Raw genomic sequence first — 22,824 nt, 5'->3', positions numbered from 1 at the left:
TATTATTGTCTCATTTGTTTAACATGGTTCTACTGATCTACTTTTAGGACAAAAGGGTTTACTTTTTTCACAAAAGCGTTCACAAACTTTCAAGCACCACTGTAAACGTAATGGGGATATTCTACATGTGGTTGCGCAATACTGACTTTTCCTGATTGGACATAATACCTACAGGCTGCAGCCAATAGGAACGCTTCTCTATTGGTACACGCTCTCACAGGAACGATCAGACCACCTCGGGTAAGTTAACGGACTCTTAACAGAGCCAAAAAACAGAAACAGTTACTTTAACAGATGCGATAGTAGAAACTCTGTTTTGAACACTCTTATTCATCTTAATTTATTTTCACCATCATAGCTTGCTAAGTATTATATCCACAGTTATGTTAGCCTACATATTTATTACAAATAGGGACCTAGTTACATAGAGAGATATGTAATGTTTGTAAAGTGTTTCGCTGTCACTTATGCAGATTCTCAAGCCACTAAGGGGTTTTACTGTACTACTTACTTTTTTTTTATTGCACTGACACAGGCTGTCACTCTTATGTTGTCATTCTTTTGTTGATAGTCAAAAAAAAAGGCAAGAAAGAGAGAGAAGAGTTTGAAGGGGAGAGAGACAGTCAGTTGGGTACGATGAAAAAAACTATATCAAATTACTTTGGACCACCTGGTAAAAAGGTTAGGAGTGAGAGGGCAGAGAGTTGTGATATGGAACATAATGATGTTTGGAGGAGACATGAAATAAGTGTAATGTTATTATATAAGTTTCTATTTGTAATAAAGGTATTTATAGAGATATATATATGTTTATATTATATTTATGCATATTTATCCCTGCCCCCCACCCCTCTGATTCACCACTGGCTAGACTAGATTGACATAAATGTTAATCAATAATAATCTTATGGCTAGAAATGTCTGCACTTTTCAGTGACTAAAACAGTTTTGGTTGACTAATAGACTAAAATACTTACGGTTTTCTTTGACTAAGATAAGACTAAAATGCCCAGACCTTTAGACAACTAAAGCTTGACTAAAAAAAAAAAAAAAAAAACAGGATAATATTGACTAAATATAATTATAAAAAAAAAATATCACAGACATTTTACACAGGACTAATTCTAAATTTAAAAATTGCTGTCCAAACACACCCCTCAATATGTAAACATGTAAATGCAATAATCTTGTTAATAAATTAAATAATGGTTAATACCAAGCCCCAGTATTAGTAGGTGGAATGAGTTAACAAGATGTTGATACTTACCTATTACCATTCTTAATGACCATTCATATATGACAATACAGTATGGGCTGCATTATTTCCTGATGCGCTAAGCCTTAGTGTATGCATTAATTCATTACTATGAAAACATTTGTCTATATTTGTGTGTGTTCAAGTATAACCAGAGATAAACCCTGAACATTTTATTTGGTGCAGTAATATGCTAATGTACCCATTTAATTAAATTTTTTTTTGTTTACTTTGTTTAATTTCTACCAAAAGAAAATAGCAAAGTTCATCACCTTGTGACCATGACCGAGATCTTTTTTGCACACGGTAACATCTGCTATTTTTAATAATCTCCCTTGTCAGTTAACTGAAATGCTATTTGTCCTACTCCTCAAAAGTTTTCAAATGCCATTTTCCAACCCAGTTAACATTTCATCATAATTAAGAGAAATTCAGGGCACCTGAAGAGCCTCCAGTGTTCTAGCTCACAGAGCAGGAAGGACACACACAAAGCCAGCTTGACATGAGCAAATTGGTACAGAGCTTCATGTTGTGCAGTGCTTTATACGAGACTGTTATCAAATTAAAAACCATGTAACCTGGATTTTATTCAGCAAGGTATTACCAAAGAGTGCTAACATTAAAGCGAGGGTGTAATGATTCAAATTCGATATGATATGATACATTTACAATACAGCAAAAACAAGCCATTGATTTAGGGTGCCTTAAAGTGTTTTACTTAAAATTAATTGTATCCTCCAACAAGTACAACTCAGAACATTTACATTTAGGAGAAGCAGTGAAGAGTTTGGCCTATTTGGTAAGTTTAATAAAAGTCTTCTGGGTGAAACTCCATCATGAAGCTGGTGGAAAAGATGCCAAGAGAGTGCAAAGCTTTATGAGGAATAATGTTATGAATTTAAAATAGATATACGTATAAAATAGATTTTCTATATGTGTTATTTTCTTGATTGTTACTGTAAAATAGTAGAGAATAGTTAAAATGAAGAAAACCTTATCTCACAATTTTATCACATGATCACACACAAATTTATTTAGATGAATACAAAAATAGTTCAATTGTGTTTTTCCTCAAAGGTATCGTTTATGATATTTATCTGTGATAGCGTGGGAGATAGAATAAGCAAAATTTTCCACCCATTCTGTCTATATGATTCTGGAAACAGAAGATGCTTATCAAAAAAAAAAAAAAAAGTTACTTTGTTTGCTTTACATTCTTGAATATGAAAAATGTGAGAGTTTCTATTAATGAATTTGGCAGGTATTTGCCCTTTGTTCAACTCCTTACCCACTGCTTCCACTGAGGAAAGCTTACTCCGGTACCCAGCCCATTCTCTATCCTCACACAGTGATATTAGCATCCCAGCTAGACTGCGTACAGCACCTCCCACTGCACAGCAGGCCAATCATCAGATTAGCGCCTGCCGCTAGCGACCACAGAGAGATCTATTATAGTCTCAGTCAGATTCACAGATCCATTCCTCCTTATTAAGGCATCCTCTGGAAGGCCCACACTGAATGGGTAAAGATGGAGCTCGCCGTCTGAAGGGGGGTATTGCCTTGGCGGAGGCGTTGCCATTTAGAATGGCATAAATTAGAGCACTTTGTTTGGAGATCAAGTCCTAGTTTGGACTTTGGAGTATGAGCCAAAATACTGGTGTAATCAATCTGATTATTGTACTGACTGGCAGGCTTTGAGGGGAATTTTTAAAGGGAAAAGGGACATTTTGGAAAAGGCCAGGTTTAAAGATAGGATAATCAGAATAATTCATAAATCTGAAATTTAGAATTGGAATTAGAAATGTACAAAATGTCCCAAATGGCTAAATTATTACATTTACTAAATGTAAAGTAATTTTGCTTATTCAAAACTATTGAAAAAGCATTCTTATATATATATATATATATATATATATATATATATATATATATATATATATATATATATGTCTGCAAAATGATTGAATGATTGAATGAATAATTTATGAATACAAAATACCAAAATTCTGCTCAAGTAGATAGTAAAAAGACCATTAATTAATCAGTTGTTTCTTAATTTGATAATGAGGAAATATAACTGCATATTTCAGCTGTTACGAGAGGCTGAATTTCACACTAGTCCTTTAGCTAAACTGATTCTTCTAAATGGGATCGCATAAACTACTTTATCTCTACACAATCAGAGCCATAATAATACTTGTCCTCTACAAATAAATGCAGATGCAATAACTGCATTCATAGACTAGCTGTAAGGTTTTTTGCTGCAGTGGGTGGAAGGATCAACTCAGAATAATTCCTGGCTTGCTTAGCCAATGCATAGGGTCCGGACTGGCAGCTATTTCCCTTTCCATACTCGTTTCTCCAATTCCATGTTTTTATGCAGTCCTGAAGCTCCAAAAAACACATGTACATATACTTTATATAAGCTAACTGAATATCTGCTGTCTGGAAATTTGTAAGAGCAGAAATGTATCGTCCCAAATATTCCATGCATCACGAGTATGCACTCACAGTACATCAAAAATTTAGCCATGGTTTTCAAGGCACTCACAGATATGCACAGGTTCTTAAAATCGGGATAGTTTACTGTATGCCATACCCATCAAGTCATCTTTTAGGACAATTCTGGCACAAGACAGATGATACAACAAGCACACATCTTCCCTTTTGCTGCTTCTGCAGATCTTCTCAAGTCTTAGTCTTTCCCCTTGCTGCTGAAAGAGCAATACTCTGTCTTCTCATTTACAGTAATGGTTAGAATGATGAACCTGTGTTGTTCAGCTTATTGGCAGGAAGAGGTGCCGTTCCAAGAAGATGCCTTGTAAATCAAGCAAGAGAGATGCCCATCAGTAGCCTCATTTCTGGAATTAGGTCTTAAACTCCAAACCTCAATGAATAATAATTACACAAGAAGGTGCTTATTTTTTTACTTCTGGAAAAAAAAAAAAATGAGTTAAAGAAGCTCTTCATTGCGGAGTGCTGTCTGTTCAGTTATATATGTTATAGGAGTATTATGCATGAATCAATTGGTGAAACAATCCATAATCTACAAAAGACAAGACCCAACTCGAAACCATTTTCAACTGCACAAGATTCAATATCCAAGTTTATACCAGATCCGGTTCCAGAGACCAAAAATCCAAGATCCAACTAACCTGGTCAATTACTGATGATTGAAGATACAAGCCGTCTGGCCCCTGTGACTCAGGCTCAGTGAGTCAAATGTTCGAGAGTCCTGATTCCCATAAAAGGAACTGTACTACCTATAAATCTATAGGCAATTGAATGGTGAGGTTTTGGAGCTCTTTCACAGCTAACCTTTTATTGCAGAGATATTTTGTATGCTTTCACTGAGTCGTTCTCTCACAGCGAGGACACTTTAAGGAGTGATAAAGAGAGTCACACCATACAGGGTGATGCAAAAAGCCACTGACCAGGGCAAATGGTGCATGGTGAGAGATTTTGAATGACAGCTCATAGATAAAAGCTGCTCAGCTAAGGTAGTGGGAAAGAGAAGGCTTTTAGATAAGTGGTATAAAGAACTGGTGAGACTGAATTCATGCAGACAATTGTGCTTGACTATATTCTTTGGGTTACTGCAAATGTATTCTGGATTATGAGAAATACGGCTTCTCTGGTTAATCATATGTAATGTACAGTAAATAATGTCTGCTTATTTATTAGTGTACTTCCAGAGGGTAAGAATAAGACAGTGTTTGTGGGTTGATGTCTATGTGTCCTTCCCAGTGATCAGACTCATGCTTTATTCAGGATGTGCTCTGTAGGGGGGATTTCTTATTAGTAAAGCTAGCTCATCAGCTGAGCCGACCGACTAATAGTGCACAGAGGGGAGGTAGGCTGCCAGTATCAACATTTAGCTATAAACCCTCACACACATACACACACACACACACACACACACACACATGCACACAACTCATATCTCACGACTGTTACTTCTTACAGTATTCTATACTACTTTCAACCTAAACCATGCACAACGTCCCTCTGAGCACATCATACTTTCAACACACCACCACTCCTACTATTTTATGTTCAGGCATTAAGCACAGGGAAACCTACACCTAACATGACTCACAGGTTGGTGGACTTTTGTATTTGTATTTAAAATTCAATGGCACTGGCTATTATGTGTTTCTTAAAATTAATTATTATTAATTTCATGTTAAGGGTAGAGCTCTGACAGCATATGAATAACAATCTTGCTGGTTGATGAGTATTAAAATACAAAAGTAAGAATGGACACCTAGCCACAGATAAATCTCTCATGACAGTTTCATATCAACATTATAAGCTTTCCGAAAGTACAGTGACCTTTTGAATAAATACAAGCAGGTATTCCCTGGTGAGCAATATCATCTCCCTGCAATGAAACAAATTAAAGGTTGCATATGCTACAGTAAATATGCTTTCTTCTGACTCACTCTGCACATTTCTCTCTAGTCCAGCTAAAGAAAGAAGGCAATAGCAAAGGTTATAAAAATCTATATATCAGGAACAAGTGATTCAACTGAAGCCCACAGATGGTCATATCATTATACATTATATGGCCAAAAGTATGTGGACAGTTGACTAATCACAAGCTTGTTGAACATCCCATTATAGATTTAGTCCCCCTTTGCCACTCTTCAGGGAAGGCTTTCTACTAGATTTTGGAGCGTGGCTGTGGGGATTTGTGCTCATTCAACCACAAGAGCATTAGTGAGGTCAGGCACTGGTGGTGGGTGAGGAGACCTGTAGCTCAGTCAGTGTTCCAGTTCATTCCAAAGGTGTTCAGCGGGTTGAGGTCAGGGATCTGTGCAGGACACTTGAGTTCTTCCACATCAACCTTGACAAACCATGTCTTCATCTAGCTCACTTTGTGCACAGGGGCATTGTCATGCTGGAGCATGTTTGGGCCTCTTAGTTCCAGTGAAGGGAAATTTTATTGCGACAGCATACAAAGACATTCTACACAAGTGTGTGCTTTCAACTTTGTGACAACAGTTTGGGGAAGAACTACATACGAGTGTGATGGTCAGGTGTCCACAAACTTTTGGCCATTAAGTATATTTTGACAGTTTTAGTATATTTGACCTTTTTATTTTCACTACTAAAATGAATAAATTAATACAGTTTAAGACCGACATTAACGAATTCCATTCATTTCTGAGGCCGCACTGTTCAACACACTATGCAGGCTGTCAGCCTAAATGAATCATTCATGTGCGTAACCAGCAGGAGGCCAAGTTTCGAAGCCATAACTGGGCCTGAAGGCTCTGCCCCACCACTTAACCAGTAATAACATGGGACTGCATGTCATCATGCAACAAGTTCAGGTGAGGACAAACTGCAGAGAAATAAATAAATCTGCTATTTCTTAGCAAAACCTCAGTTCAGTATATCTACACAGGGACCATTTATGGTTATACATATGTGTGGCCTTACCCGCTTCCGGAGGTTGCAGGTGAGGATGAGGTTACGCGAGAAAGAGTTGGCAAAAGCTGTGTAGAATTCCAGCACCTTGAGCAGAGCCTCTCTCTTGATTACATGCAGGTCACAGTAAGTCAGCGCCCGCACATTGGCACATGCATGAGCAAGCGTGGTCTCTTTCCAAAAAACATCACCAAACACATCACCCTTACCTGCAAGAAATAACAAATTGACAAAAGACTAAAGAAAACACAAACGTGACACTATCTTTAATACTGACCACACTTGTTGTTGGTATGAAATTGAATGTAAAGGCATGTAAGAACGCATTTTATTTTTACCACGCAGTTTCTATAAAGAGCCTAGGTCTAAAGTCTAAAACTGACTTTCTTTGGGTTTAGCCTTAATCTGGTTTTCTCAAATGTACACTGCTGTCTTTTGACAAGTGGCATCATTAGGAGCACAGCAGGTTCAGACTGGTGGGTTCAAGTAACCGCCTGGAGCATTACTTAACACACAGAGTTCCCATTTTATTTCATTTCATAATCATTAAGACAAGAAAGCATCTGATCTGCTACACCATTAGAACAACGAGACTTTAAGTTCCTTTCTGCAGCACCCAATCACACCTAATGTGATGTCATTTGATAAAAGTAGGGGAGTCAACGCAGGGCATATCATATTCTTATGACAAGAGGAGATAACCATTACAGAGTATTGCTTACTCTATTAGAGGATGCATAAAATATTGCTTTAGAAAATAAATATGTTGTGTTGGATACAGACACACATTTCCATAGTTAAGAATTGCTCTGGTCTTATTGTTTAGAAATTGGCCAAATCTCCCCATGCTCCTTTTATAGCCTTAATAATCGTCATTAGATTGCTAACAAATGACAAATAAGAAAAATAACGATAGTGAATTAGACGTTTAGTATAAGAAAACACAAGCAGTGAAATGTCTCACGTGTGTAATTTAGCAGTTTGGGAGTTCAAAAAACATCCAGTTTGCTTCTTGGCTTTTTTCTATATTCATGTCTACAGAATCAAGTGAAGTGTGCACAATCCTGACTACTGGTGATCTGTGATGGCCAGAGCACAGATGCCTACAGATCAATTATGCAGAGTCATTATACAATGGAAAGAAGATTAAAAAAAAAGTCATATGAATAATTTACTATGGTCTGAATATGAGTTTTGTATTTGGCTTGGAAGGTAACCTGAAGGCAAACAAGGGCTATGCATCAAAACGTTATTTTCTTAAATCCTTTATATCCTATGAACTGCCTTACAGAGGAACAGAAACAAGCTAGGTCATACAGCAAGTACAGATTTGTCTAAATCTTTTAGCAAACTATTGTACTTGGTGAGTAATTATGCAGATCTGTGCTTCCTTGAATATAATATATGTGAATACAAATTCCTCACTTCAGTAGGATTCAAGGAAATGGCAAAAAAAAAAAAAAAAACCTTCCTAACAAGATTTTCCTATGTTGTTAAAGCTTAATTAATCAGTATGCTGAGCCAGGGGCAGACTTTTTCCCCTAAGGCTTTCTCTTGATAAAATTCTCCAGTGTGTATACTGACTGCAGTGACAGTCACTAAACACTTGTCAGTCTCTGGGACACAGTTTTTTATATATAGGCTGCAAGAGTAACCTATCTTACCTAGAATGGCAATAACCTCATCATCCTGAATGACTTCAAGCGAGCCGGACACCACAAAGCATAGCGTGTCAACACTCTCTCCAGCGTGGAAGATGAGGTCTCCAGGCGCGCAGTGTGTGGTCTGGAACTCCACAGCCAAAGAGCGCAGACAACCGTCACTTGCCAGCCGGAAGGCAGGATGCTCATTAAACACCTGCCGGTTTAGGTGTACGCAAATGTCCGCCCTCATGTCTTTGGGGCAGATGGACAGCACCTAGGAGAAAAGAAAGGGTATGAATGTCATGGCAGTATGTCAGACACATTGCAGTGTCAGTTGATGTGTGTGAATCAGGATGGATGAGACAGTGCATCAATACTGTGTAATGAGTGGAGAAGTGTAGACTCGCACTGATTCAATGAGATTTGATGGCAGCAATAAAATTCCAGAAAGAGACAATTCAGCAAGAGTCACGCCAATAATATACACAAGTCAAAAAAAAAGTGCAGAGTAATACAGTCATGTATCAGTGTGCACAGAATTTATGAACAGGACAAACGCTGCACTGGTGCTCACAGATTTAGCTTCTTGTAGTGTACTTGTGCCAAAAGATGAAAGCTGCCGTTGGTATCTGGAAATTATTTGGAGTTTCTTAGTAGACATGAATATTTCATTTTGGTGCAGTAGAGAGTAATAATTAAATCAACCGTCAACTGAAAGGTTTTTCCTTCTTGTTTTATTTTATTTTTATTTTTTGTTATAAAATTCCAAAATTTTAACATTATTAAACATCATTAATAACATTATTAAGCAACTTGAAAAATTCTTACTAAGACAAAACAGGTGCGTTTTCATTCTAATGACTGAGTTTAAGTTAAAGCACAATGATTATAATTATTATCATGTTCATCTTAAAAAAGCATTTAGGACTCAAGTCCCAGCAGTACTATGCCAGTTTTAACTTAATGATGTCTAAGGACATCATAAGAGCTACAGTGTCAACATCTGAATTAAGCGACATAGATTTTATTATTTTTAATAAATGTTTTTGTTTTGTGTAAGGTTGTATTATGATGTTTTCTGGAATGACTTCCAGTAGAAATATATGGAAAAATAAATAAATAAATAATAATATTTAAAAAATCTTGCTGCATAACATTGTTAAACACTGATGTTTTGACCACTAAATACTCTTCAGTTATTCAGACATAAATATGGCTAAACACAGCTGTCAGTCTTAAGATATAATAAAAAAAGATTCCATCTACAAACACAGACAGCTGCATATTCACTCATGTAAATGAATCATAATTAAATACCACATTCATGACCATTCATTGCAGTAACACAGTTTTGTGGAAACAACCCAATAAGTGGTGGGATTATTAAAAACCACATGCGTATAGTAGTGTGCGTGTGTATAGGCATTACTGCTACAGGTACAATAAGTGGCAAAGAGAGGTGGCTGTATTCACCGGCTAAGAATCCATGTGTGATAATCAGATTAGATCTCATCTCACCAGCTTCACCACAATTTGTCTCATACAAGTATGCTATACCTATGTAGTCCTGATTTCAAAGTGGTTTTTATTTAAGTTCCCCTGGAAACAGCTTAATAGCCATTATTTTCAATTTCTTGAGCACAATCTAGCTGCAGCCAGTAAAGCTGATACTAAAGGGAAGAGCTTCTTTTTGGCATTAATTGGAGCTGGTCACTGTGACCCACTGCACTTGAAAAAATAGCTTTTTAAAGTTCTGTTTAATTCAGTTGAACAGATGCTAAGGTATATGTATTTGAACGACATAGAAAAGGATGTGATACAAATGTATCAGTCAAAAGCAAAAGGTAGAGGCTTTCTGACCTTCTCTGTGTCAATGCCTTTTGACATGGCCCAGGTGGAGACAATGTAGTCCATTACTCTTTCGCTCAGACCTTTTGGCACCTGATAGAGCTTCAGAAAGTCCCGTACATTGTTCAGCATCTCATGGTAGCGGTTGGTATTGGTGTACATCTGCTGGAAGATGGTGGTCACGTTTCCAAAGATGGTGGCATACAGGAGAGCTGTGAAAGAAAGATGGCCAGCAGAAGCACTGTAAGATACATTTGGTGATGTGAAAAGCCACTCAACATGCTAGTTACAGAAGAATCACTAATCTAACGTAATTATTATTGTAATTAATGTAAGTTCTCAACCCATCATTTGGTCAGGGGATTTAGGAAATGGGTGCCAAATTAAACGGACACTAGGATTTATTTTATTTGTTGTTAAACAAATTTCTCTACACTGAAAGATGATTTTTGTGTGTAGCACGCAGATGTATGAATGAGAGCGCCCGGGAGATTAGATACAACTTCAGAGAATCTCACCAACTTTGCAGCGCTGCCACACTCTTGGTAAAGAAAAAACATTTTTCTTCAAAAAGGAACTCTCAGTAATAATCTAGGTTAATTGATTATCAAAATAAATTTCAGCTGCAGCACTGCAATCTAAATCCGGTGTATCAGTGGTGCATCAACATTAATTGAAACTATGTATTTAATCCATAGCTATTTTTTTTATTTATATCTGTTTCATCTTCCTTGAATGTATAACTAATTGATATGAATAAAGTGGAAAACGCTAATAAACAGGACATATATGCTGTCAGCTTGTAAGTAACTGAAATCTGCAGTATGCAACTGGTAGCGGGCCACAGGACGTTTCCATGGGAACAAACCTAGACCAAAATAGTTCCTGAGCTCTGTGCTTGTGTTATTACCAGTATGTTTACTGGTGCAAAAGAAAGAGTTTAGACCCGGAGAAGATAAATATAAAAAGACACAAATGTGTCATATACCAAACAAGAAAGGAACAAAACTGACAGTACATTGGGTTGTAGATTTGATTACAGACAACCTCAGTTATAGACTAGCTTCCCTTCAGTTAGTAAAAACAGCAGGCTACTGAGGACCAGAATAATGTAAAGATTTACTGCAAGTTGAATCCAATGGATTCAATGAAGGAGTCAAAATAGAAATAGAACCATATTCTGTGTTCTCAAAGATTACTCCCTTTCAGTAACTGTTTTGATCTTTGTCATCATCGCAGTAATTCTGGAGCCTATCTGGGGCACACAGGGCATGAGCCGGGAATACACCATGGATGTATGACCAGTCCATCAGGGCACCATACACACACATATACATGCATGCACTCATTCACACCTAGAGACAATTTATCTTTATCCAGAGGAAACTCGCATGGGTTAACATTTCAAATAATAAGGGTAGTGACTAGTAATTTAAACTATTTAAAAACTACTTAAATACCCAGAAGCTGTTGGCTGGTCCAGACTTACCCTTGTAACCACATAGCTTTATTAGTAGTTGCAACTAAGGTCAGTACACCACCTTTAAAAATTTGATTAGTTTGATTTTCACTTCAAATGCTCCTGATGGTGGGGATTACAACTCCCAGCATCCAGAACACATAACCTTATCACATGACCTTGAGTCAAACTCCTATCGCCCCTCACAGTCACCTGATTACTAATGGAACGCCCCTATTTGCAATCACACTACTTCCTTTAACTATTGCAACTATGATGATGGCAAGCCTATGTTATCGCCCTGTTAATGTTATGGCTGTAGTCAGGTCCATTTTTTCTGATTTAGTGTTGTCTAGTTTGCCTGTCTAGGACTAATTCCCTGCTTCATGATTGAATTCTAAGCATTGCCAAGCCCTCTGGTTTGTCTTTGAAGCATTGTAGCTCAATCAGCACAAGCCAGATGCCTGATATTCAGTATGATTCCAAGGCTAGCAGTTTTTCAATATGATGTGTAGCAATGCACCATGGAAAACATGTCCTCTTTCCACAGCTCAACCATCTTTCAGCATGAGTTTAATTAAGAGCTATTGGTGTTTATTGCATATGGACACTGGTGAAGCAGGCTGAATGAGAGTAATAGCTTTTGTTTTAACGCAGCCTGTAATTTAGGTAAGACTTTGCCAAGTAACAGCGATGCAGATCAGCACCGACCCAATAATTCACTCTTTATGGTGAACAGAAGCTATAGTTTTTATATTAGTTTAGGCAGTATGAATCAGGAATTATAGGGTCATCAGCAGAAAAACACAGACACACAACCCCACTAAACCAAACAATTTCCACATGTCAGAACCCAGTGCAGATACAGGTCTGATAAGCTAAGTAATTAGGCAGGGATCACCCACAGATTAGTGTTAATTGATAACACCAGCATTTCAAAGGTCACACAAACACAATCAGAAGCCTTTTGCCTCCGACCTGGAAAAGGCCACAGAGTAGAAGTGTTGAACAAATAGCATGTATTAATATCACTATTAGCACTTTTTCTCTGGACACTGACAAATAACTGGAGCACGGCTTCAATAAAGAACCCTACAACAAAAGTTTTCTTCTCAGAAAAGGTTAATGGTTCTAAAGAAGAAACTCTTTAGAACCATTATCTATCCGACGAACCCTTGATGAACCCACAGAAAAGGTGGGAGGGAGAACAGCTGATGTCAGGCTCAGCATTTCTCTGTTGAAGTGAACAGCCTGAAGAGAAAATCTTTCGCAATTTAAACAGACTTTCACTTTAACATTTCACTTTCAGCTTTGAACACATGCTTTATGATAGCCCTAAAGGCACATTCTGGATTTGCCAAATTGGGTGTATAAAAGTTTCATGTTCGCCTTGTAATGATGGTATATCCACAAGTGGAGAGCTTGTAATATCTCCCAGCTTAATAACCTAGTTCCAATGTAATATTCAGCAGGCTGAGTCACTACTCAGGCACATGTGCTCCAGGCTGCTGATCCTTACAGAAAGCATACACTTGTAGAACTAGCCATCAAAAATCATCTTTGCTCCTAAACCATGCCACATCCACCCCAAAGCATAATAACTAGATTAAAACGAAGAGAGACTAAAGGGAACATACAGTATGTACACTCTTCTATGGTCAACTCACAGTGCTCCTGTTCTGCTGTTCTGCTTCACAAACTATTTTAGCAAAATCCCAGGCATTAAAAAGCCTGAGACCACTGGGCATTTTCTAAGTGATTTCTCTGAAAACCCACACTGCTGAGAACCTGTACAAGTGCCAGAGGGTTTCACAGATAGGGCATTTTGCTGAGTATGGCTTTAACTGAGCAAGTCTGCTGGTTTGGCACAAATACACACTCAGATACTCACCATTTTACAGATAGCAAATATCCTGATTGGAGCATGTCAATGAAACATTTACTCTACAAGTTCTCAACCAGTCATTTGGTTAAGGGATTTAGGAAATGGGTGCCAAATTAAAGGGACACTAGGATTTATTTTATTTGTTGTTATACAGATTTCTCTACACTGATATCTGGGGAATGTCATTACAAGAAGTTTTCTGTTGGATATCAACAGAGAGACTGATCAAGCTGATAACTCATTTTCCATAGTAAATTCCCCTACAATTCTATAATAATATGTCACAAAGTTACAGGGGCAGCGGTTCAATCCTGAACCCAGGTTACTGTGTGTGTTTTGTGTCTGTGTGGGTTTCCTCTGGGCTCCCTGGTTTCTTCCCATCTCATAAAAAAATTTTTAAAAAACAAGTAGGTGGATTGGCAGCTCTAAATTGCACCGAATATTGGGTAATTCCAGCCTCCTCACATCAAGTGTTCCAGGGATAAGCTCTGGATCCACCACAGCCCTTTATATCAAAGTGGATATTGAAGATGAATGTCTAAATAAATGAATGAAATGAATCATTCAAAGTGAGTTAATATAAAGATGACATCTGGAGGATTCTTATTCTAGTTCAAATCTAACGAACTGCCATGCATTAATTGCCTGTTTGCCTTCAAAATATATAATAAAGTATATTAATATTAAACATGGTATGACTACTGGATGGTTTGAACTTCTGAACAGAGGCCTTTTCACTTCTCAGATTGAACAGAATTTGTCTATAAATGTACTTGTGCTTGAGATGTGTGCAAAAGAGAAACACATTTCAGCTCAAGAAAATCTGCATATTTCAGAACTTCATATAGTAAACATTTATTATTATTATTATTATTATTATTATTATTATATATTTTTTAATCCGTCATCTGAGAGTTTTCCTAGGCACACACAATACATAAACACATTTGGTTCATTTTAATGTTCAAATGTACAGTAGTTAACATCTGCATTGACAAAGAACATTTTTTTTTTATTTTGAAAAGCTTTTCTCTAGAAAGCGTGTGCAGCTGTATTACCTTATTATTAATATTATCTCCATCATACCACACTATGATTCACATTTCAATCAAATTATAGTGCTGGAGCTGTACTCTCCTTGTAGGGCACAAAAACCAAAGTTGTTGATCCTCCCCTGCAATGTCATCATATTGTATTTGACAGCAAAAGAAAAAAAAAAATTGTGATTGTGATAAAAAAAAAAATTGCTTCTTCAGTTTAGTCATTTTCTGTCCTCCTGATTTTTTTTGTTCTGCCTGGAAGTCAAATACTGTGTTTAAAGTTGTTGGTCTAGAGGCTATTGCAAAGCCTCACCTCAGACACCACTACTCAAGAAAAATATGGCAACTTGTAGGCGTAAACAGCATGCAGGTGAATTTAATGATCTGACTGAGCCGCTCAGAAAATCAGCCTGCATCACTGCATAACCCAACTCTGAATATGTGTAACTTTCCCTGCATTAAAAATGGGTGTATCTTTTAAAATTATAGTAAACTCTGAATATAGTTCTAAGAGTGTATAAAATATCTAGACCCACGTTATCAAATATGCAAAGACCAGTTCAGTGTGTTATTTGTGTATCAAGTCAATTTTATGAGCAGTGAAAGTGTGAGCATTCCAGCACAACATTGTTTAATGTACATGTATAGCTATTGTGCTATCTTATTAGTTGAGATCATGATTTTTATACCAAATTTTCAAACAATTTAGTCACAACCCCTAACAATACAGGAACATGAGGACTACATGTGAATAGTCACTAAATGTTTTTTTTTTTTTTTTCCAATTCAGTTCAATTCAATTTTATTTGTTTAGCGCTTTTTACAATGGACATTGTCTCAAAGCAGCTTTACAGAAACATATAAACACAGGATACAGATTTTAAATGTGTGAATTTATCCCTATTGCGCAAGCCGGTGGCGACAGTGGCGAGGAAAAACTCCCTAAGTTGATATGAGGAAGAAACCTTGAGAGGAACCAGACTCAGAAGGGAACCCATCCTCGTCTGGGTAACAACGGATAGTGTGAAAATAAAACTTCATTATGGTTTTAACGTGAAGTCTTTGTTGAATTAGTCCACTGTTCACTAAAGGAGACCTGAGTACAAAACTGCATGTGGTAATTGCAGTCCCAAGGCCATATTATATAGTTATAATGAAGTATTAGCATTGTCAGTATTGTCACTGTAGTAATGAATTGTAAATTTAGAGGAGGTGGCACATTTGTGTTACACCTAAAATGTCATGGTCAAATGCAGACATTTGTTGTGCGTTTGCTGATTAATGCTTAAATGATCGTTAAGCACAGCACAATATAACCACACATAAACACACAAAAAATGTCTTGCTAAGAGTTTTTCCTCTTTTTAACCTCCAAGCTGTGAGACTGGCAGCAGTGTGAGCAGTGTTTAAGCTTACTGATGCATCCTTGGCCCACCTCATCACAGTCTGGTCTCTCTGTCATGCTGTTTAGCTCACACAGATATCTTTGCATAATGTATAGCTCAGTAAAGCTGGAGAGCACAAGAGTGTGAAATACTGGCTAGGCGAGAGGACTAAAAACAAAGCCCAAATGTCATTACAATATTTTTAGATGCAAAAAAACCCAAACAAACCTATAAACACGGCATGCAAGAAGAATTGTGTGTGGTGTTTCCTAAATTTTCAAACTGGATGGGTATACAGTTTTGATTCATTTCATTGTCAGTGGACATAAATTTTATGAGATTTTATGGCAACACAGCAGTAATAAACGTCAGCTATGAAAAAAATTCAGCAATGCTTAGCTAAGCGCAGTAAGATATAAATCTGAGAAGAGGGCAAAAGTCCAAAGGAGCAAAATCAAGATCTCACACTTAATGAAGCTGTTCAAACATTCTTCTGAGGAAATAACAAGCCATGGTGTCATTAAAAGACATTCTCACATGCTTTAAAATAAGCTATTTTATAAATCAGTACTCCATCAAGTAATGCGAGAGATCTTATCTTCCTCTGTCCTCAATTAATCATCAGTGAGAGTGCATTTCATATTGTTAGGCCCCATGAGACCGGAGGTACAAGACAGCTCTGAAAAAAAGTACTCGATTCTAGTACACAAAAATAACCGAGTTTGATACGTTATCCGTCATTTCTGAGCTATATTTTAGGGACCCATAGCATCCGATAACTAGAAAAGTATACAAGTCCAGTGCTTTGTAGCTTAGTCTATGTAAGAATCCCATGATGTGATTCAACAGATTAGCAGATGTGCTGATGTCAGTCAAACAGGATGATACTTAGGAGTGATTCACGTTAATAATGATTTTCAATTAAGACAGGCAAAACTCAACATATGTACTGTTTAATTAAGATCCTTCTGCTAGCTTTTCTAACTTTGGCCACAACATGAACGTAGTGAGTCTGAGACATTACATTAAACACTTTTTAGCAAAATGTCTTCCAAAATTGCTCATACTTTGTTTTTATATATATATATATATATATATATATATATATATATATATATATATATATATATATTCCAAGATCCAAGTATAGTCCTCCCAAATGACTGCATCTGATGCAAAACTAATGTGGTTCTTTCCCCCAAAAGTTTCCCAATGAGTAGCACAAAGACAAACCACACATAAATATAAGCAAACAAGAGGACAGTAACACTTAAGTTTGGTGCATAATCATTTCAGGAGATTGCCTACAAAAGATTTTTCTGCCCAAACAATTGATACATATGTAGCCTGTAGTGTCAGTCTTAATGTAGGTTTATTTCTCACTGGGCTTTATTTAATGGCCCAAAGAAAAACTGACATTGGTACTAAGCACGCCTGCATCCCGCAAGGAGAAAGACTAATTCACCCGGGTGCAGTAATTACAGCACAGCCTGCAGCCAGAGTTCATTTCTGTCCATCATCCTTGTTCCTCACTACCAGCATGAGCTTCTCCCCCCAACATTTCTTACTTACTGTCTTCGTCTCGTTGAAGCGGATCTCTCCAAAGGAAATGGCAACCGTGTCATCTGGTCATGCAGTCTCACCTCATACCAACTCAGTGCTTTATCGATATTGAAAAAGGTTAGGTATTCAGAGTTGAATAAACCCATCACACAACTAGTACCAGCATTTATGTCTGTAAGCTAGACAATTATAAAGTCATATTTACAACAACCAAAAAAATAACAGGTAACACTTTACATAAGAGTAGTTCATAGGACTACATGATGCCCACACAAATCCTTCACGATAACTGACATAAACCTATAACAAGGGCGATTCCAACAACTATCAACACTCTATAATTCTCTATAACTCTATAACAACTATAATTACTGCTTTTGTCGATTTTGATTCAAATTGACGTACCACATGAATTAAGTGACAGACTTTTTTTTGACGTAACACTTTCTGGGCTGACGTAATTGCAACTGACTTTGTAGCCCAATGTAATTCCAGTATACCAGAGTCACATGATGGTGATGATGTGACATGTGAGCTTGCTTAGTGAAGTTCCCATTTAATTTATTTATTCATTTTCATATGATACATTTACATGTGATTCATTTTCATGTGATTCATATTCATGTGATACATTTACATGTGATTCATTTACATGTGATTCATTTACTGATTTGCTTCTCTTTAAATGCAGTTTTAGACTGTGATATTACAAAGGTCTTTCCAGATTATTACTTGCCACACTGTATGAGATAACCCCAGTAAAATTGCCTGAATTCTATAATATAATTTGTTTACCATATTAGGTTTAAATCCTCTAAAAACAGATTCCCAATTGACTAACATTACTCCGTTCCAGTTCACATCCTTCAAAGCATTGGCATGTTTTGTTTACTCTCACAATCCATCGCTTAGTGAAGTTAATTGGAAACATTTAACAAAAGCGAACATTTCCAAAGGATATTTTCAGGATGGATCTCCTGAACCCGAGACTTTGTGGTAACATGAGCCTAAAACCTGCTGTACAGTACATAGTGCTGTTACAGTGGAGGTTTTTAACAGCGACAATCCTAATACATTTTTATGGATACTTAAGACAAAATCTTGATACAACAAAGTTACGTATTGATATGACAAATTTATGTATTTTTCTGACCCGTTAATGTTTTAATTAATACTTCTGATAATACTATACACAATAATAATATAAAGTTGTGTATTCTACCGTTCCCTGAGTGGTTTTTGTTGTTGTTGTCTTGTTTTTTATTTCCGCTTTTAGGTTTTTATGAATGGTCATAAAAGTATTATGGCAGATATGCATATATTTTCTTGTAGGCTTAAGTAAAACTAGTTTAATTTCACTAATTATAGGATTGTTATGAATACTATTGACAATGCCATTACACTGTAATAAAAAGTTTATGAATATTTCTCTCACGTTAAATTAGATTGGTTTTCGTGTTTGGTGAGACATCAACATTATTTTGGAATAACCACCTGTTAGAATAAGCCTTTAATAATGTTTATATATGTCTGTATCAGTTGTCATAGAAACTTTCTGCACTGTATGTGTCATGTAGCTGTATGAACACTGCCCTTAAGTAACGTGTTAACAGTAATGTGATCTTAATCAGTACCTCATGAGTACATGGCAAACTATTGTTTATTGTGTTATTTGTGTGTTTGTTATTGGGATGCTGATATCAGGATCAATTTACAGAGTACTTGCTTTATAGGCATTTGGTCAGAGACGGTTATATGTCAGTGGTGTAGGAGTCATTGCGATACACTTAAGCAGAGTAAGCAAGGTCATTAGAGCTGGAGTAATCACTCCAGTCCAGTTTGACCTTTAAGAGCAGATTAGGCTCTAGACCAGCTGAAACAATCATTACATGAGACCCATTATACAAAATCCCTCAATTTAAAGGGAAGCAACGGCATATACCAGAGCTTGCTCAGAAATACTAAACGAGTAAAAGCACAAATCTCACTGGGAATCTTTGATTGTGCTGTTGGGGAGTTTGTGTCAAGATATTTAATCCATAGTATGCTGTGAAAAATGATATTAAAAGTTTGGGATAGAATGTACCTATTCTACACTGATGACTCTTTACATAGTGTAGTGTCTTGCTGTTTTGTTTATTCACACCAAGCTTCTCCTCACAGCGAAGAACTCCTGGTACTGTACTGTGTTGTGCTCTTCTTATTATACCAATAAGCTACAGCCTATATCCTACTGTCTGTAATATCACAAACAATCTCTCTCTCTCCTGTAAATGCATCTCCCTCCAGTAAGCACATCATCCGTCTCTGCAACACAGTACAGATCGATGCGTAGCATCGACACACCACTTAGACCCTGAGGCTAAGAGTCGCCCGACCCAGCATCTCTAGTCATCTCTATCCTTCAGCGCACTTCCTTTGGCTTCCTCAGGCTGATTTGACTCATTCTGTCTAATAACCCCAATGTCTCCAGCAACAACTTCCACACCACATTGCAACAACTCCTCCACACACACACACACACACACACACACACACACACACAAACAGCACACAAAAAGGGGAAATCAAAACACAGCAATTCCCCATAACGTGAGCAAATATACAGGGCAGGTTAGATAACAGACTGCAAGCTCTCATAGGATCCAGTGTCAAGGGTCAAACTGCCTCCCTCAAAAAGAGTGGTCCCACTGACTCCCACCAGTGTTGGACTCTCTACACAACATGGGCTGTCTTAACACAGTACAGGGAAAAATCTAGTTTCTAGAAGACACTGACAGCTTTGATATTTGCTTAAAGAGTAGCAACGTCATCATATACAAATGGAAAACAATGTAAAGGGAAAAAAATTCACAGCAGTTATTAATCACTGTGTAGGGCATATACAATGTGTACATACAGTAAGTCGAAGTCAAGTCCCTTTTCAGACTTCAAAGTATTATAATTAAATTTTAAAAATGTGAATTTATTGCTTCAAATTAAGTAAAGGAACTGAGCTTATCTTGCTGTAGGTAATATTTTTGGCCTAAGATCAGACTGCATTCCTGCACCAATGTAGGAGTTAACCAGCAGTCAGTCTGAGAGTTTCTCTCTAAACCAAGAGATTATGAGTTTGAACAGCGATGGCTGCTCGGGATATTAGATTGGAGGGATTAAATCTAATATCTATCAATAGCTCGATTCGATTTGAGCAATGCATCATATCACAACAATCTCACAGATGGTGTAATAAGAACGATATGGAGAAACTATTACACACACTGCAATAGTCACTTCTGGGTTGTTGTTGTTGTTTTTTTTTATTGTTTCATGTCTATAATGAGCTATTGGGTTCATTTAATCTCCTCTGAATACAAATATGGTGAACAGAAAAGCTGTGACCCATTTATTCAAACCAATAAACACTAAACTTACGCTTCTGTCGTTTGTTTTTGTTGTTTCTTTTGTTAATTTAGTCCATTTACTTTTTGTTTCTCCTCCAAAGACATTTTATGGAACAAAGATGACAGTAAATAATCCACCTCATGTGTTTTCATTACACCCATCACTGTACAGTACGTTATAGGAGCCTTTTAAATTTGCTGATGATGTATGATGAGCTGAAAAATATCAGCCCAAATGGAGATCAAATCTGTGTCACTCTGTGTAATCATCTGACATGACTGTCACTGATTTCACTGTTAATGCTGTTCCACTTGGATCCAAGTCCAAAATAATTCAACTTAAAACAAAGCAAAGTATCTGATATGGATATCAAAATTGAAATTTTATATTGATGTTTTTATATCCTTGAAAGACAGGGTCACTTAGCCCAACAAGCATTTATACCAGCCTCCCCTAGGTCAGAAACAGTACAGGTATGAAAAGATTTTGTTTTAATCTTAATTTTCATATTGTATATTCCAATTATTATGTGCGCTTGCAAAGACACATATTAAAGATTTATTGTGTATACAGAGTTTAAACCTGGATGTCAAATATACAAAAAGTGTATGCCTATGCCTTACTTCAGAACAGATTTACACAGCTGCTCTGAATCATCACAAACAACACACACATCTTCGTGTGTTATCTAGCATACTCAAACACACTCATAGTGATTTGTTTCAGTTTGAGTTTCTAAGCAATGTTTTTTTCCCCACAGAAGGGGTGACACGCTCCTGTGTGCTGCAACAGAAAAGCGTGGGAAGATCACGAGTTTCGAATCCTGACAATACCACAGCCATCTGTGGCCTGGAGCCAAGGAAGTAAAATTGGCCATGCTCGCTGGGGTGGGAGGGATAACATACTCTCTCTCCCCTGTCAATCACAGCAAGGTGTGACACCTACATATTGTAAACAACTGAGGAAAGATTCCTTGAAAGGAAAGATGGTTCCTTGAATTGTGCACAACCTCCCTTTTGCAAAGTTCAACATCAGCTATTATGCAGTCCGGCATGAAATGAGATTTTAATTTTCTATCCGCAAGTCATTTTCAAGTAAAAGCTAAGCAAATATCGCAAAATTAATACTTTGCTGACTTTAAATTAAGCCCTTTTCGCTAGTTAGGGCAGACCCTCTGTAATTTATCCTGATGCTCTATTTTTGCTTTGTGCTTTCTGCTCTTGTGACCCACCTTCTGCTGTTGTGGATAGTCCCATATGGATATCCTGCACTTCTCAAAAAAACAGTTTAAGATGCACTCTTGCTTTAGTGGATAATCTCAACTGGACACTGTAGATTTGTGCATTTTAAGAACTGCTACCGTAATCATGACTGTCCTGCGCTCACCCCAGGACTCCTATTCACAATATGCTCATACTGCACATCTCTACAACATACTTAGTACTGTTTGCCTTTACTTTTCTAAAGCTGTATACTGTAATGATTTCTAATCCCATCATGGAGTCATGGTAAATGGTCTGAACTTATATAGCCTTAGCGGTTCCAAAGTGCTTTACACTGGTTCTCATTCACCCATTCACACACACACTCACACACCAATTGTAGCAGAGCTGCCATGCAAGGCGCTAACTTGCCATCAGGAGCAACTTGGGGTTCAGTGTCTTGCCCAAGGACACTTCGTCATGTGGAGTCACGTGGGCCAGGAATCGAACCGCCAACCCTACAATTAGTGGACAACCCACTCTACCACCTGAGTCACAGCCGTCATGGAGACAGACCTTTGGAGTCTGGCTCCTCTTAAGGTTTCTTGCTCATTATGGATCTAAATCTACATCCAAACTTTCTGTAAAGCGTTTTCCTGCAATGTTTATTGTTAACAGCACTATAGAATAAAATTGAATTGAATCACAACTTAAATTTATATTA

The 22,824-nt window shown here is 37.2% G+C and overlaps 1 protein-coding gene across 1 annotated transcript in view; it reads right to left on the bottom strand.

Annotated features, from left to right (window-relative positions):
- The window catches only part of kcnh5a (potassium voltage-gated channel, subfamily H (eag-related), member 5a), a 77,547-nt gene that overhangs the window by 15,189 nt on the left and 39,534 nt on the right, over positions 1-22,824 (bottom strand). Inside the window, exons 9-11 of the mRNA XM_053614785.1 lie at positions 10,195-10,394; positions 8,356-8,608; positions 6,704-6,900 (exon numbers count right to left, since the gene is read on the bottom strand). Coding sequence (XP_053470760.1) covers positions 6,704-6,900; positions 8,356-8,608; positions 10,195-10,394 — 650 coding nt within the window. The remainder of the gene's footprint in view (positions 1-6,703; positions 6,901-8,355; positions 8,609-10,194; positions 10,395-22,824) is intronic.

The sequence above is a fragment of the Ictalurus furcatus genome, chromosome 25 (genome assembly GCF_023375685.1).
Source record: "Ictalurus furcatus strain D&B chromosome 25, Billie_1.0, whole genome shotgun sequence".
NCBI classification, from domain to species: domain Eukaryota; kingdom Metazoa; phylum Chordata; class Actinopteri; order Siluriformes; family Ictaluridae; genus Ictalurus; species Ictalurus furcatus.
Note: the sequence above shows the minus strand (reverse complement) of the source record. Positions and strands in the feature narration are given on the sequence as shown.